We start from the raw sequence: 13325 nt of genomic DNA on the forward strand, positions 1-13325 counted from the left end.
AAAATCCCTCCAGGAATGGGGACTCCAGCCCTGCCTGGCCAGCTGTGCCAGGGCTGGATAAGCCTTTGCATGGAGGAATTGTCCCAATATCCAACCTAAACCTTCCCTGGCACAGCTTTAGGATCTGCCACTTCAATATGGACCCCTTTTTCCATGGAGTCAGTGCTTCAGGAACTGCTCCAGCCTGGATCCCTTTTTTTCCATGGGGTCAATCCTTCAGGAACTGCTCCAGCCTGGATCCTTTTTCCATGGGGTCAATCCTTCAGGAACTGCTCCAGCCTGGATCCCTTTTTTTCCATGGGGTAAATCCTTCAGGAACTGCTCCAGCCTGGATCCCTTTTTTTCCATGGGGTCAATCCTTCAGGAACTGCTCCCTTTTCCATGGGGTCAGTCCTTCAGGAACTGCTCCAGCCTGGATCCCTTTTTTTCCATGGGGTAAATCCTTCAGGAACTGCTCCCTTTTCCATGGGGTCAATCCTTCAGGAACTGCTCCTCCAGAGGTTCCAGGGAAATCTCTAGTCCAGTACCTGTAGCATCTCCTCGTTCTCCTTTCCAAAATTTGGGATTTGTAGGGCTGTTCCACATTTTCCCACTCCTCTCTCCCCTGTTTATATTCTGCCTCCATTTTAAATTTGTTATCCCAGAGGCACAAATTGATCCCCTTGGGATCTCACAATCCCTCAGACAGAGGGATCAGGGAGGGAAGGAGAAGACTGGGAATTGTCCAGACATTTTTCTGACGTTTTGGGCTCTTACCTGCAAATGCCATTATTTTCACTGTTTGGCCAGGCTCAATTTTGTGACTCAAAATCCTCTGCTGTTCATGGGTCAGTTTGACATCAGCCCATCCACTGAAAACAGGGAAAAAATTCCAATCAACATGTGGGAAAGGAATGAATCCTTTAAAAATCCCTAAAATAAATCCTCCCACATAAAAGAAATCAACTGGGAAATCAGGGGTTGATTGATCCCATCCCATCTTGGTTATTGGGAAAAGGAGAAAAGCCTGGAATAAGCAAATACTGGAGATAAAATCTTGGGAAAGATTTTTTAGGGAATACAGGAAAACACCACACATCAACAAAGGAAAATATCTTTTTAAGGGACCATTCTGTGCTTTAAGAATGAATTTGGCACCTTAAGCTCATTAAAACCAGTTTTATCTTTGTTAGATCTTAGTGATGGATGAATTTATCCCATTCCCTTTCTCCCCACTTGCTCCCCACTCCATGGCATGCCCAGCATTCCCTCAGGGCACTGTGTGGATCACCTGGAACACAAATTCACTCTTCCCTCTTCCAGAGGCTGCACAATTCCACAGGCATTTTCCATCAGATACAAACAGTAGAAAATATTGTAGTGAAGCCTTAAAAAAAAAAAAAAAAAAAGAAATGGGATAAGACAGGAATTACCACTGAGAAATCATTAATAACAAATTAAACTTCTGCAGCCACTTAAACACCACCAATATCTTATAATTAAAATAATTAAAAAAAAAAAAAAGCCTCAAGCTCTGCAGGAAAGGATGAATAATTTAAAATGTTCTTTAAATTAATTCTGCCTTGAAAAGTGACAGCAAAGGCACTGTGGGGTCAGCTCTGAGCGTGGCCTCTCCCTCAGCCCTGCCAGGTTTGTATTCCAGGGTTTTCCATGCAAACAGGACCTGGGATCAGAGGCCAGGGGATAATTCTGCTCTCCTGAGCCACAATTAACACCAGAGCTGGGGCTGGGGGAGCTGAGAGGGAATTTGGGGCTGCTTTGGGCTTTTAGAGTGAAGCAGCTTTTGGTTTAGAATGGTTTTAGGGGAGGTTTTTAACTCTGATAATAATTCTTGGTGGTTTTTCACTGCAGAGGGAAAAGAGATTCTTTGGTTTTATAACTGTGTTGACAACAATTGGTTTAAAATTAACCTGGATTCCCCAGGAGAGTTTTCCCACTGTGGTTTTTCCCTCTTTTAGGGCAGTTTTGTTCCTTTCTTCCACCCCTCCAGGACAGATTTTGTGTCTCCCATCATGATTTGCACCCTCAGACTCATTAATTACTGCAAACAGCAACTGGGCAATTCCTCCAGGACACATTCCCTCCTTATTCCCAGGAGGAATTCCCACTTTTTCTGGCCTGGGAAATTCTAAAATCCCTGGATTTGGACTTGGCTCACAGCTCTCGTTGCTGGCCGGAGCCATCCTGCCACATTTCCTGCAGGTTAATGACTTTATCCAGCAATTAATCAATCATTAACATTCCAAACAAAGATCCCAGTTTCCCTCAGGATGAACCTTTCCCTGTCCTACAGTCCCTCAGAACCCACAGCTTCCAGAGCTATCTAATTCCTGGATATTTTCATTTTCCACTCCAGTTCCTTCCCAATTTTCTCCCAAGAAGGATTTCCCTGTGTGCTCCATCCTTATCCTCACTGCAATCCTGAAGGAATCTCAAGGATTCTCTGCTCAGATCCTTTTTTTTTTTTTTTTTTGGGAACAAAAGGATCATGAGGGAAGGAGCTCCTAGGACTTGGAATGAAGTAAAATAAATCAATTTTGGGGAGGGTTAGAGTTAGATTCCCAAAGAATTCCCCAAACATATTTATTTAATAAGTGATTAAATAGTGGATCATTCATTACTTTATTATATTAAAAATAATATTAATTAATTTAATTTGGAATATTATATTGTATTATATTACATTATATATGTTATATCATATAATACATTTACTTTATAAACTATAATTGTAACATTAAATTATAAATATATTAATTATGTAATCACGTAAGTATATTGATATATACTTATGTGATTACATAATTAATATATTTATAATTTAATGTTACAATAATTATATAATTGTATATAATTGTATAATTATATAATTATTACAATAATTATTATATAATTATATCTAGTTATTATATAATACTATATTTTAATATAATAATAAATATATTAATAGTGTATATTAATATAAATCAAATATATTAATATTGATAATATATATTTATACATATATATTATAGTTATATTATATAATTATAATATGAAGTTATTATACAATTATACATAATTATTATATATATTATAGATTATAATTATATGATCTATAACTGTATAGTTGTCTATTAATTATATTACTATATATAATTATTTAAATTATAGAAAATATATAATTAATTACTCAATTATGAATATATTAATTCAATCGGGAAATAATTAATTCCCTAGGAATTGGAGGGATTTGAAACTCAGAATTGGAGACAGCTCTGAGCCCCTTCCAGGACCTAAAGGGGCTCCAGGGAGAGACTTTGGGATAAAGGACGGACAGGACACAGGGAATGGCTTCAGACTGGAAAAAAGGGAAGATCTGGGATGGGATATTGGGAAGGAATTCCCAGAGCAGCTGCAGCTGCCTCATCCCTGGAACCATCCAGAGCCAGACTGGAGCAACTGGGGATGGAGGGAAGCGTGCAGGGCTGGGATGGGATGGGATGGGAAGCTCCTGACCTGTTGGAGATGGGAATGCTCTTGTTCCTCATGGCCAGGAGCAGCGTGGCCATGCAGTGCAGCACCTCGGTGACCTCCAGCACGGCCAGCGGCGAGTGGGGCCTCCAGAAACATCCCAGGAGCCTCTGGATGTCACCAACACCGTCAGAGAACAGCACCATGACAGCAAAGATCGCCCACATCTTCTCTGGCTGGGGAAGGACAAGGAAAGGATAGCAAAAAACTTGGAGTTTCCAGGAAAATCCTGCTTGGAGCTGTTAAATTCTAAATTGATGCCTTGTGGAGGCCGAGCTGGAGCAGAGGCTGGGCAGAGCTAAAGAATAAATTCAGGATTTATTAAAGGATCTCCTCCATGGATCCACCTTGGATCCACCAGAGCCCAGCCAGGGCTGCACCCAAATGACCCAAAATGGCCCCAAAATGCACGAGCGCTCCCGGGGGCTCTCCCTGGGATCAGTTCTGCTCCATTGGCACCTTGGAGTTCATTGTCCCATTCCAGCTTTAGCCCAGGCAGTCCCACCCTGCTTGTTTTTCTCTCTCCAGCCCACGGTGTTTGTGCTCCTGGGCTGAGATTTGGATCATTTGTCCTTGGTCCCAGCTGGAGCAGGAATTGTTTTGTCTCCCTGCTCTGTGCACAGAGCTCACCATCCCATAATGTGAAGCTCAGACCCACACACTAAAGCAGCTCAGAATGTGAAAATAGAAAAGCCAAACCTGAGGCATCAGAGGAGCCCAAATTATCCCAAATAACCCCACAGAGGGAGGAGTTTGGGATACAGGAGGGCAGAGTGACCTCAAACAAGCAGAGTTTTAGGATGTCTTAGGGAGGGAGGAGCACATCCCATATTTGCATCCTGACTGCCTTTATCCATCTAAATTTATGGGAATGGAATGAAGGAAAACCTGGATCTCCCTGAGAATGAGGTCTGAGGTAAGTTCCCAGGCGAATGGTGAGCAACTGGACGGGTGCTGGCTGTTCCCAAGCCACTTTTTGTGGGATTTAGGGATCATTAATTCCAGTTGTTTGCCCTGATTCCAGAGAAACCAAAATCCATCAAAACAGAGCTCCAGGGTTTTCCTCTAAATCCATTTGATGACAAAAGACACCACAAACCCACCCAGAGGCTTGGGGACACTGCAGGAATTTGTTAAAAAAACAGAAATACGAGTGAAACTCACCCCAGGCTTGCTCTGTAAATCTGGGAATTTGCTGAGGACACAGACTTCAGCCTTTGGGAAGAGGGGATGACTTTCCAAAATCTGGAGAAGCGCGCTGGGATCCACCTTGGGTGCTGTGGATGAGACCAACCTGTGCAGGAGGAATATTGAGGGATTTACTCTCCAAGGAATTTGTGGCTCCTCCCAAGCACATCCTGCTAACACCCACAGCTCATTATTAGTGCAGCATGGACCCTTTGAGAATTGCTGGAATAATCAAAAATAATCTTAATAATTCTCAGTAGGGATTGCCTCTGGACAAAGAGCATTGCACACTAATTAGTGTTCACCTAACTTTGTATGTGGGTAAAATACCTATATTTTTATATATAAAATAGCCATATTTCAGAAAATTTTACAATATTCACGTGTCTGTAGATACTTTTTCAAGCACAGTTTTGACTTCTGCCCTCACAGGGGAAACAATCAATCATACTTGCCATCATAGTTTTACATGAGAGACATTTTAAAAAGCTTCTAGCACTTAAGTTTGGAAGATTTCTCTAAGGTCTCAGATCAAATCTTGAGTTTAATTCTAAGCTTTGGCTTACAGGCCCGAAGTTCTGAGAGTTCTTTGTATTTCAGGTTCCAACACCTGTGGAAGTGGCACTTGGGGACATGGGTGACCTTGGCAGTGCTGGGAATGGTTGAACTCCATGTCTTAGAGGTCCTAAATAATTCCATGATTCCAGGATCTTGTGTCCAAGCAGAACAAGGAAAATAAAAGGAAAGTTTTGTGCCTCTTTTTAGTGGTTTTTTTCCTATTAAAATCACTTCTCCTCCCCATTTTCCTGCACATCTCCCACCTGTTTAGAAGACAAAACTGGCAATTCCCAGGATCCAAGAGAAGAAATCCCAAAGCAAGGAAAATCTGAGGATCTGCAGGTGCAAACTGGACTCACCTGACCAGCCCCAGCACACATCCCTGCTGCTCCTTGGTTATGGAAAATTCCTGCAGGATCTGCTCAACTCTCCGCAGGGCTGAGTCCTCCTTCTTCAGGTACTGGTGGTAGAGCTTTTTCCAAGGGATAAACTGGAATGGGAAGCACAAAGCAGCAGGTTTCACCTCATGGCATTCCAAAAGGGCATTCCAGGGGGAAAGGGACAAGTCAGGGAGCTCCCAAAAGTCCTGGGGTTCAAAAAGGAGCTGGATGGGAAAGGGAGATGGGGAAGGAAAGGGGAGAAAATGGGGGGGAAAGGGAGGGGAAAAAAAGAGAAAGGGGAGATAAAAGAGAGAAGGAGAAAAAATGAGAGAGGAAAAAAGAGAGAGGAAAAAAAAAGAAGGGAAAAAAGAGGGAGAGGGAAAAAGAAGAGAGAGGGAGAAAAGAGGGAGGGAAAAAAAGAAGAGGGAGGGAAAAAAAGAGAGGGGGGGAGAAAAGAGAGAAGGAGAAAAAAAAAGAGGGAAGAAAAAAAAAGAGGGAAAGGAAAAAAGAAGAGGGAAAGGAAAAAAGAAGAGGGAAAGGAAAAAAGAAGAGGGAAAGGAAAAAAGAAGAGGGAAAGGAAAAAAGAAGAGGGAAAGGAAAAAAGAAGAGGGAAAGGAAAAAAGAAGAGGGAAAGGAAAAAAGAAGAGGGAAAGGAAAAAAGAAGAGGGAAAGGAAAAAAGAAGAGGGAAAGGAAAAAAGAAGAGAGAGGGAAAAAAAGAGGGAAAAAACTCAAAAGCCTGCAAACAGGGCTGGATTTTTGGGAGTGGTGAGTGACTTTCAGAGGTGCTGGCTGTTCCCAAGCCACTTTTTGTGGGATTTAGGGATCACTCCTTCCAGCTATTTGCCTTGATTCCAAAGGAACCAAAGTCCATCAAAACAGAGCTCCAGGGTTTTCCTCCAAATCCATTTGGTGACAAAAGACACCACAAACACACCCAGAGGCTTGGGGACACTGCAGGAATTCCCTGGATAATTCCTGTCAGGAAAAAAGGCTCCAGGGAAAACTGAGCAAGGGGGACTTTATGGAAAATTCCATTTTTTTTTCCATGGATGGGAAGGAATGTTGCTCCAACATGGATTTTGGATATAGGGCAGAAACTTTTGGTCTGGAAGACCAAAATTAAATGGCAGAAGACCTAAAAATTCATGGATTGTGGGAAAAATGATGGGATTTACAGGAAGAAAGGGAGGCATGGATGATCCCATGGGATCACCCCAGAGCGTTTCTTACCCATGGATCTTGGATCTTTTGGTCCAGAAGACCAAAGAAAAAAGGGCAGGAGACCTAAAAATTCATGGATTATGGAAAGAATTATGGGATTTACAGGAATAAACAGAGGCAGGCAGAGCATGGATGATCCCGTGGGAAGAATGATGGGATTTAAAGGAACAAAGGGAGGCCTGGACAATCCCATGGGATCATCCCAGAGCCCTCCTTACTCACAGATCTCAGATTTTGACTATAGGGCAGCAACTTTTGGTCCAAAATAATGGCAGGAAACCTAAAACTTCATGGATTGTGGGAAGAATGATGGGATTTAAAGGAACAAAGGGAGGCATGGATGATCCCATGGGAAGAATGATGGGATTTAAAGGAACAAAGGGAGGCATGGATGATCCCATGGGAAGAATGATGGGATTTAAAGGAACAAAGGGAGGCATGGATGATCCCATGGGATGATCCCAGGGCGTTCCTTACCTGTGGATCCCGGATTATCTCCCTCCAGCAGCGACACACCAGGCTGAGACTCTGGTACAGATCCAGCACTGGCAGGAAAGCAAAAATATTCCTGAGGATTTCAGGAGGAAGATCATCCATAGATCCCTGAGGAACTTGCCAGCTCCGAGTGCCCAGGAGCCCGTAGTGGGAATCGGGAAGGGGCTCCACTTCCAGCTCTTGCCATTCCTGCTGGATCCCGCTGAGCTCTGGAATCTTCTCCTTGGGTTCCTCCCAGAGATGCTGCTCTGCCTTGGGAATCGCTCTTTTCCTGGGATGTGCCCTGGGAGGTGGCAGGGAAAGGGAGGGGCTGCTGAAGGGAGAGGGAGGAGCAGGAGGAAAGGGATCCAGCGGCTCTGCCTTCATCCCACGGGGAGTTCCAGGGGAAAAGGGATCCAGTGGCTTTTCCTTCATCCCACGGCTCTGTGCACCAGCAGCTCCCGCTGGCGGCTTTGCCTTCACCCTGAAGAAATCCTGGATCTTCCTCGGCCTGCCTGGTGCTGCACAAAGCAGAAAAGAGGGAATTAATTCCACGGAAATCAGGGAATGAGGGAGAATTTGGGGTTTGGGGCATGGTCAGGCTAGGCAGGGAATGTTGTCTGGGAAGGGAGCCAGGCACAGGGAGAATTCCCAGGGAAATGGGTCTGGATCCCACTTTTTCAGGAGTAATTCTGGGTGGGTTTTTTTGGGTTTCTGCTCAGGCACAGGTGTGGAGGCAGCAGGATTTGGGAAATGAAACAAAAGGGGAAGGGAAGGGGAAGGGGAAAGGGAAAGGGAAAGGGAAAGGGAAAGGGAAAGGGAAAGGGAAAGGAAATACAAAAAAAAACAACTAAATTAAAATCAGATATAAATAAAGCCAAATAAAAATCAATTAATAAAAAAGAAAAATAAAAAAATTTCTAAAAAAATCATTGAAAAAAGAAAATTAAAATAACCCTAACCCTGCCCTCTGGCAGTGGGAGCCATTCCCTGTGTCCTGTCCCTGCAGGCCTTGTCCCCAGTCCCTCTGCAGCTCTCCTGGAGCCCCTTTAGGGCCTGGAATGTGCTGGAAGCTCTCCCTGGATCCTTCCCTTCTCCAGGGGCACATTCCCATCTCTCCCAGCAGTACCTGTGGGATGTCTCCGTGTGCCGGGGGTGGGATGAAGGCCGCGGTTCCTCACTCCTGCTGCGCTCCCCAGGCCCAGGGGCTGCCGCAGTGGGGCTGAGCCCGTGGGGCTCTGTGCCAGCGCCGCGCACTCGGGGGCACAGAGCCGCCGGCAGCGCCGCATCCTGCACGGGGCACAGCAAAGGGACACTCGGAACGCTGAGTCCTGCAGGAATTGCGACCGGCCGCAGTAAGGAGTGCTCCTGAGAGCACTCTGGAACTGGGGGGGGAATTCCTGGCTGGGATGGAATTCCCACACAAGCTGGGGGTGGCCCTTGTTATAAGTTATATAAATTGTATATTAACTATAAATTATAAAATAGTTAATATAATATAATGTAATATAATGTAATATAATGTAATGTAATGTAATGCAATGTAATGCAATGTAATGCAATGTACTATAATGTAATATAATGTAATGCAATGTAATATAATGTAATGCAATGCAATATAATGTAATATAATGTAATATAATGTAATATAAAGTCATGTAATGTAATGCAATATAATGCAATGTAATGCAATGTAATGCAATGTAATGCAATGTAATGCAATGTAATATAAAGTCATGTAATGTAATGCAATATAATGTAATATAATGTAATATAATGCAATATAATGCAATATAATGCAATATAATGCAATGTAATGTAATGTAATGTAATGTAATGTAATATAATGTAATGTAATGCAATATAATGTAATGTAATATAATGTAATATAAAGTCATGTAATGTAATGCAATATAATGCAATATAATGTAATATAATGCAATATAATGTAATATAAGGCAATATAATGAAATGTAATGTAATGAAATGTAATATAATGTAATGTAATGAAATGTAATATAATGTAATGTAATATAAATAATAAATTATATAAATAATATGGTATTTATATTATATATTATATTATTTATATTTATATTGTTCTATTATTATATATTATATCCCCATTTTCCCACAAGAACCTCATTTTGCTTCCTTAATAGAATATAATACATTATATAAATAATATATTTTTGTTATATTACATTATATTACATTATATTACATTATATTTATTGTATTTTACAATATTATATTATGCTATATTATATTACATTATATTATATTAATTATATTACATTATATGATACTGTATTATATTATATTACATTGTATTTATATTGTATTATATATATTATATATTGTATTACATATATTATATATTATAAATATAATGTAATATAATATAAAGTATAATTTATTATACTAGAAATATCATACTATTATTATATAATTATTATAGCATTTAAATTATATTGCACTAGAATAATATTAGTATAAGATTAGTAATAATAAAAAACATAGTTATATTTTTAAATAATTATAATAGTATTATATTATTATATTTTATTTTCAAAGTATAATTATATATGATTATATTATAGAATATTATCTGTATAATATTATTGTATTAGAATACATTACAGTAATATAATATAATGTCATATCATATCACATGATATAACATAATATAGAATTATAATAATACAAGCTTATAGAATATGTAATAATTTATATAATAATATATATTGTCTAAATACAATATAATAATATTATAATATAGTTATTGACTTCCACATTTATGTATTGGCTTTTACAAGTTATTATTAAGCACAACAGTTTTAATATAATATGATTTTAATCCCTCTTATTTACTTTTTAGATAGAATCTGTCAGCTGTTATACACATTTAGCTTATATTAATAGTAATCAAATAAACATGTTATAGTTTAGGTTTTCACATAATATTAAAATAGGAACTATGTAATTAAATTTAAATAAAATTCAAATTTTAATTAAATTAAAAGAATTAACTTGGATGCTTTTATTTAAGTAACTATATATAATATATATCATATTGAAATATATATAATCCTCAGAAATATGCATTTAACCAATGTAATAAAAAATATAGAAGAAAATTATTTTAAGCTAATGGTGTGTTTTTGGCAATTTGCACTATATATATATATATAGAAGAAACAAAATAAAATAAACCAAAATAAAATAAAAATAAAAATGAAATTTAAAAAATGAAATGAAACTAAATGAAATTACAAACTTGATTTCCCAGAGAGGAAATTGGTGACGAAAACTCTTTTTCATAGAATTTATGGAATCCTTTTATCCCTTATTAAACTCTTAAAAATTTTAAAGAACAAGCCTTGCTCTTAACACCCTGGATCCAAATTTCAACCACCCAAACTGAGCCTTTCCAAGCTGGATTCATCCTTTAGCAGAGGAAATTTACCCCATTTGCAGTTTAAAAAAATCATCCTGGGAATTATTCCCAGAAAACAACCAAACCTTACTTGGAATAGGCACAAACTCCTCTCTTCTGCCCACAGAAAAACTCCAGAAAATTCAATTTTTTCCACAAAAGAACCCAAATCCAGCAGGAACGGCTGAGCTCCCTCCTGCCAGCACCAGCAGTTTCACTTTTGCTTCCTTTAATTTATTTATTTCTCTTTAACATGTCTGCAGCAACCCCAAAAAATGCTGAATTTTCCTTTTAGGGCAGGATCCAAGAATCAGCCTGGTTATTCCTTGGGATAATATTTGGATTGGATGATTTTAGGGTTTTTTTTCCCTAACCTGGATGATTTTATGGATGTGCTGCTTCCTCCTTTGCAGCTAGCAGAGTTAAAACCACTCAGCTCCATGGGGAGGCTGTTTTCCAACATCCCCATTTCCTCAAAATATGGGAAATGAGGCAAATAAAAGGGAAAAATCCCAAACCAAGAAACTCCCGTAGCTTTTAGGAATGTGCTGAGGGAATTTGGGGCTGGATTTGACGATTTAATGATTTTTTCCAACCAAAATCATCACAGGATTCTACATAATAAATGGAATTTCTCGCTCAGCCTTCACCTCCATCCTTATTTTTCCCCGTTTTCCCAAGATTTCCCCATGTGGCTTCCAAGGTCAGCCAGGAGAGATTCCAGCTGGGAAATCAAAGGATCAGAGGCTGGAGGGGGAAGCTCCAGAGGGAGGAGAAATATTTGGGAGAATGCTGGAGCTGCTCCCCGTTTTCCCCCCAGAACCTCCTTTCCAAAGCCTTTTCCCACATGGATGCACCACCCCATCCAGAGGTCCTCCCATTCCCAAAGCCCCCTCAGTGACAACCCCCCATTTCCAAGGATTCCCTCATTCCCAAGGAATTCCCTTTTAACCCCTTCTCAGCCAAGATCCTCCCTGCTCACTCCCCCACCCCGTTACAACGTGTTACCCCTTTGGAAAACCCTAAAATTCCAAGGATTCCCGCATTCCCAAGGGTCCCCTCAAATTCCAAGGATTGCCCCATTCCCAAGGCGCCCTCAATGCAAGGGTTCCCTCAGTGCCAATCCCTCAATTCCAAGGATTCCCCCATTCCCAAAGGCCCCTCAGTGCCAATCCCCCAATTCCAAGGATTCCCCCATTCCCAAAGCCCCCTCACTGCCAACCTCCCAATTCCAAGGATTCCCTCATTCCCTAGGAATTGCATTTTAACCCCTCCTCAGCCAAGATCCTCCCTGCTCACTCCCACACCCCATTCCCCCTGGGCAAACCCTAAAATTCCAAGGATTCCCCCATTCCTAAGGGTCCCCTTCACTGCCAAGGGTCTCCTCACTGCCAACCCCCCATTTCCAAGGATTCCCTCATTCCCAAGGAATTTCCTTTTAACCCCTCCTCAGCCAAGATCCTCCCTGCTCACTCCCCCAACCCCATTACCATGTGTTACCCCTTTGGAAAACCCTAAAATTCCAAGGATTCCTCCATTCCCAAGGGTCCCCTCAAATCCCAAGGATTCCCCCATTCCCAAAGGCCCCTCAGTGCCAATCCCCCAATTCCAAGGATTCCCCCATTCCCAAGGGTCCCCTTCACTGCCAAGGGTCTCCTCAGTGTCAATGCCCCAATTCCAAGGATTCCCTCATTCCCAAGGGTCCCCTCAAATCCCAAGGTTTGCCCCATTCCCAAAGGCCCCTCAGTGCCAAACCCCCAATTCCAAGGATTCCCTCATTCCCAAGGAATTCCCTTTTAACCCCTTCTCAGCCAAGATCCTCCCTGCTCACTCCCCCACCCCGTTACCACGTGTTACCCCTTTGGAAAACCCTAAAATTCCAAGGATTCCCCCATTCCCAAGGGTCCCCTTCACTGCCAAGGGTCCCCTCACTGTCAATGCCCCAATTCCAAGGATTCCCTCATTCCCAAGGGTCCCCTCAAATCCCAAGGTTTGCCCCATTCCCAAAGCCCCCTCAGTGCCAAACCCCCAATTCCAAGGATTCCCCCATTCCCAAAGCCCCCTCACTGCCAAGGGTCCCCTCACTGCCAACCCCCCAATTCCAAGGATTCCCAAGGAATTGCCTTTTAACCCCTCCTCAGCCAAGATCCTCCCTGCTCACTCCCCCACCCCGTTACCCCTTAGGCAAACCCTAAAATTCCAAGGATTCCCTCATTTCCAACGGCGCCCCAATGCCAAAGGAGCCTCCGCTCCCGAGCTCCCCTCAAAGCCAAAGGTTCCCTGCAGTGCCAAAAGCGCTTTGAATATCAATCCCGCGCTTTTGCCAAGGGCTAATCCCTCAATCCCAAGGATACCTAAGGGCCTCCACATTCCCAAAGAAACCTCATTTCCAAGGAAATTCCTTCCCGGCCCCCCCCACGTTGCCCACAAATGGTCGCGCCCTCCTCCCCCAGCCTCACCCGCTCCCGGCGCGCGCGGCCCGCGCACTCCTCCGGCCCCGCCCCCTCCCCGCTGTCCAATCAGAAGCCAGAGCAGCGTCCGGAACTTCCGT

The 13325-nt window shown here is 41.8% G+C and overlaps 1 protein-coding gene across 6 annotated transcripts in view; it reads right to left on the reverse strand.

Moving 5' to 3' along the window:
• FBH1 (F-box DNA helicase 1) overlaps positions 1 to 13318 on the reverse strand; it is a 35132-nt gene extending 21814 nt beyond the window's left edge. For 2 of the 6 annotated variants that reach the window (XR_012051890.1, XM_072918289.1), the window contains exons 1-8: positions 11149 to 11682; positions 8465 to 8625; positions 7339 to 7856; positions 5619 to 5749; positions 4678 to 4807; positions 3499 to 3689; positions 1271 to 1366; positions 757 to 851 (exon numbers count right to left, since the gene is read on the reverse strand). Coding sequence is in view for 4 of the 6 variants with exons in the window: in XM_072918289.1 (XP_072774390.1) it covers positions 757 to 851; positions 1271 to 1366; positions 3499 to 3689; positions 4678 to 4807; positions 5619 to 5749; positions 7339 to 7856; positions 8465 to 8625; positions 11149 to 11243 (1417 nt within the window). In the remaining 2 variants the exon portion in view is untranslated. Of the gene's footprint in view, positions 1 to 756; positions 852 to 1270; positions 1367 to 3498; positions 3690 to 4677; positions 4808 to 5618; positions 5750 to 7338; positions 7857 to 8464; positions 8626 to 11148; positions 11689 to 13128; positions 13151 to 13233 lie in introns of those variants that run through there. The other 4 variants (XR_012051893.1, XM_041720851.2, XM_041720858.2 and 1 more) reach the window with 4 other exon arrangements.
• Positions 13319 to 13325: the final 7 nt, after the last annotated feature.

This window comes from Taeniopygia guttata, chromosome 1A (genome assembly GCF_048771995.1).
Source record: "Taeniopygia guttata chromosome 1A, bTaeGut7.mat, whole genome shotgun sequence".
NCBI lineage: Eukaryota > Metazoa > Chordata > Aves > Passeriformes > Estrildidae > Taeniopygia > Taeniopygia guttata.